Raw genomic sequence first — 3,814 nt, forward strand, 5'->3', positions numbered from 1 at the left:
CCAATATATCTTGAATTTAAAATAAAGTCCAAATTATTGTATGGATTTAATTTAAGTAAAATTTATATGCCTACACATGTGTCCAATGTTGTACGAGTTCCGAAGACATTGGAACCGGGGACGAAAGTTCAAAAGGAAGATATCGGTTGAAGAATGCAATATTTAAGGAGCAGCCACTATAAAGAATCTTTGCAATTTTATTCAACCGTTATGCAGTCATCAAGAGAGGTCTTTATTCATATTAAAACAGAGCTAGATTTAGAGATCTTGTCTCCGTGTATTTAGCTATAAATAAGAGAATTTGTACTCATTGTATACACACAAAAGATCTATATACAAAAAGGCTAAACTTACCTTTGTTTTATTAACATTCTTTCTCAATACTCTATTCTTGTTCTTGCTTCTGGATAAGCTCACTTCACAATCAGGCTTGTATTTTCTTCAAATTTTCTTAATTAATTTATTTCTATTCTTAGTTATTTTACATTCTTGGATCAATTTAATTCACGTGTCTATCCACGTTGCAAATTCAACTGTATCGTTTTACGGGTAAATAAATACGTTCTTTCTAAATTAAACAAAAGGAATATCAGAAAGATGATAATTTAGCTAAATATCCCCCAAAAAGAAGAGAATTCATGGCATTCTCCTTTCCCATTCGCAAACAAAAAACACAGTGCAGGAAGGGAACATACAAGAAAATTGCATCCAAACTTCGCAAGTATTAATTGTTAATTCACGCAGAAGGAAGCCCACAAAGATAACTAGGTAGGTAGGTAGTTACTAGTTAATTACTAGGCTGGTGGCTATACAGTAAATGGAGTACTAGTATTTACTAGGAGTAACTAATTCTATCTAGACGAATAGCTTGCTCTCATATGCGGCTGCTGATCTTTACGTACCCAAAAATCCGGTTTGTATGATCTTTTATCGGCAGACGCAAATCTCCTCAAGCTAAAATAGCGCAACTGTTCTAGTTTCTCCATTGCCAGTCATCCATCGGTGCCCTTATCACCGCCACATTAACACAATTTAGTAACCAGTAACTACAATAACAATAAATGGATATAAAAAAACCAAGAACAATGATAAATATACAAATGACACTATGCTAAAATGATCTAACTAAGATTATTTTAAAGGATAAAGTTAAATACATTGAGAGTGAAAATAATTTTTTACACTATCATAGAATTTTATCACAGGTTAGTAATATTTTTACTACATTACTAATTAGAACTTATCAACGGATAATTACCGAATAAGTAATCTAATTGTATAAAGATTTCTTAATCGTGTATAAACTAAACTCTATTAAAAACAATATGAATCTAATGTTATTCTGAGAGTTGGTCAAAGTCAAATTGATAGTCAATCCATAAGTGAGGAAGTGGATAAGAGATCAAAATTCAAAGAACACAAAAGAACGACGGAGAACATAACAGGGGAGTGAAATAGAAGACGTTACTAAATCTTCCGGTTAATTAGGATATAAGGAAAGATTAAGTGTCTAGGTAAAATCAAATTTACCAATCAACGTAGTTAATTTAGATAACAAAAGTAGATCATAGTAAAAGGTAGTAGTAGAGTCAATACAAGCTTAAAAAATGATATGGTAGGAGAACTACACTTACTAAGGACTTGTTCAGCAGAGAATCTTCTAGAAACGCCTTAAGAGAGCATTCTCCGAAGCAAATCCTTCGCAGCCGGCGACACTGACTGAAAGATCTTAGTCGGAAACCTAAGGTTCGCTCTGAGAACAGCCTCAAAGATCTCCGTAGCCGATTCCCCATAAAAAGGCGGGATTCCGGCAAGCATTATATACATAATAACACCAGCACTCCAAATATCAACCTTCTCATTGTAGTTTCTCCCGGATAACACCTCCGGCGCCACGTAATACGGCGTTCCAACCACGCCGCTCATCAGCTGCCCCTCACGGAAACACTCAGCCGAGCCAAAATCAGCCAATTTCAGCTCGTTTGAGTTGTTGTACAAAATGTTATCCGGTTTGATGTCCCTGTGAGCTACAGCGAGCCGGTGACAGTGCGCTATTGCCTTCATTAGTGGTACCTATACATAAATTATGCAGAAATTTATCAGACCTACGAAAAACTAAAATAAAAAAGCCGATCAGAAATTCTATTTACTTTCTCCTCCAATTTTCGAAAATTCAACAAGGTGCTGCTTCGTAGATCGTTCCTGATTCAAGCCATTATACGAAGCAAAAGCAAAATTTCCCCTTTTTGACCAGCAACGAGTGAGATTGTGGTAATCTGGAAGAGTACCATAACATCAACGGCTTCGGACTCGGAGAAAACCGGTCGGCTACTGAGGCGTTGAAACAAATCGCCAGAGTTGCATAGCTCTAAAACCAAATCGAGGTGAGTATCGTCCTCGTAGACATCGAAGAGACGAACAACGTAAGGACTCGGTGAAAGCAAGTGCATGATTTTAGCTTCGTTGTAAAGGCATTGCCGGTCGATGGAGTCATCGGCGATGAGGCGCTTGTCGATGGACTTGACGGCGAATTGATCGCCGGTCGCCGCCGAGTAACACTTGAAAACGGCGCCGAATCGTCCCCTTCCTAACTCCTCGCTCAGACGATAATTTCGCTTTAGTGACTCGCTCATTCCGTTTATTCTGTTTTTCACTTATTTTTGGACTAGTATTTTTCCGTTCATAGGGGTTGGTTTTATAGAAGAGAGGGTGTAGGAATTTTATGGAAGAATATTCGGTGGCGGGATTTGGCCAATGAGATGCAGCCATTTGAAGAATTTTAACGGATGAAGACGGCGTTAACTCTCAAGGAAGATTATAATTGTTAACTATTCAAGATGAAGGGTGATTCAAGCTTAGCTCGTGCAGCCATGAAGATCACCGTAAAGAGAGAAGGAGAGAACAATCTAGAAGAAGAAGAAATAGAAAATGGGAAATGAAACTTGTTATTAACATCTGTAAACAATATATATACACATCCTAACTAAATAACTTAAATTGAATGTCTAGCATAGCCACTTTACATCTAACTAGCCACTTTACAATAGACTAGCCACTTTACATAATTAAACAATAATCTCAATACCCCCCTCAAATTGGTGGTGTGAAAAACACTGCCAACTTGTGTAGAGCTGCTGAGTGCTTAACTCTTGTCAGAGCTTTTGTTAGAACATCTGCAAGTTGATATGTTGTTCCCATATGGTGCAATGAAATCAAACCCTCCTGCAGCTTGCTTCTTACAAAATGGCAGTCAACTTCTATGTGTTTGATTCTCTCGTGGAATACAGGATTCCTGGCTATGTGTATGGCAGACTGACTATCACAGAACACAACAATGGGCTTGGGAAAGGGTGTTGTAAGTTCTTCAAACAATCGATTAAGCCACACCAGTTCTCCCACTGCCTTTCTTAAGGCTCCGTATTCTGCCTCTACAGAGGAAAGGGAGATGGTATCTTACTTTTTGGATTTTCAACTGATTGGACTGTTCCCCATCAACACAAGGTAACCACTCACAGATTTTCTGGAATCTGGGCGTGCTGCCCAATCTGAATCACAATATGCTCTAATTGTATAATCTTGATCTTTAGACAGTAATATGCCTAATGTGGGGTCCCCCTTCAAGTATCTGAGCAGATGGGAAGCTGCTGTTAAGTGAGGTTCTCTGGGGTCATCCATGAATTGGCTTAAGTGTTGCACACTGTAAGCTATGTCTAATCTAGTGTTGGTGAGGAAATTGAACTTTCCTATCAACTTTCTATAGTAAGTGGGGTCTGTCAACCTTTCTCCTTCCTTAGCTTTAAGTTTCACAGTGGGG

The 3,814-nt window shown here is 38.1% G+C and overlaps 1 protein-coding gene across 3 annotated transcripts; it reads right to left on the reverse strand.

Annotated features, from left to right (window-relative positions):
* Positions 1–587: 587 nt before the first annotated feature.
* Positions 588–2,939, reverse strand: LOC104216295 (phosphoenolpyruvate carboxylase kinase 1-like). Of its 3 annotated transcripts, none has more exons than XM_070147576.1 (3): positions 2,289–2,939; positions 1,635–2,073; positions 588–1,007 (listed from the first exon to the last, which is right to left on the reverse strand). In XM_070147576.1, exons 1-2 carry the CDS (start codon positions 2,631–2,633, stop codon positions 1,672–1,674), a joined length of 747 nt encoding a protein of 248 aa, XP_070003677.1. In that variant the 5' UTR covers positions 2,634–2,939; the 3' UTR covers positions 588–1,007; positions 1,635–1,671. The 3 variants fall into 3 exon arrangements, 2 of the variants coding, with proteins under 2 accessions (XP_070003677.1, XP_070003678.1); XM_070147577.1 differs by having other exon boundaries at positions 588–1,046; XR_011400262.1 differs by lacking the exon at positions 588–1,007 and having other exon boundaries at positions 1,938–2,073; positions 2,151–2,428.
* Between the last annotated feature and the right edge of the window lie 875 nt (positions 2,940–3,814).

This window comes from Nicotiana sylvestris, chromosome 6 (genome assembly GCF_000393655.2).
Source record: "Nicotiana sylvestris chromosome 6, ASM39365v2, whole genome shotgun sequence".
NCBI classification, from domain to species: domain Eukaryota; kingdom Viridiplantae; phylum Streptophyta; class Magnoliopsida; order Solanales; family Solanaceae; genus Nicotiana; species Nicotiana sylvestris.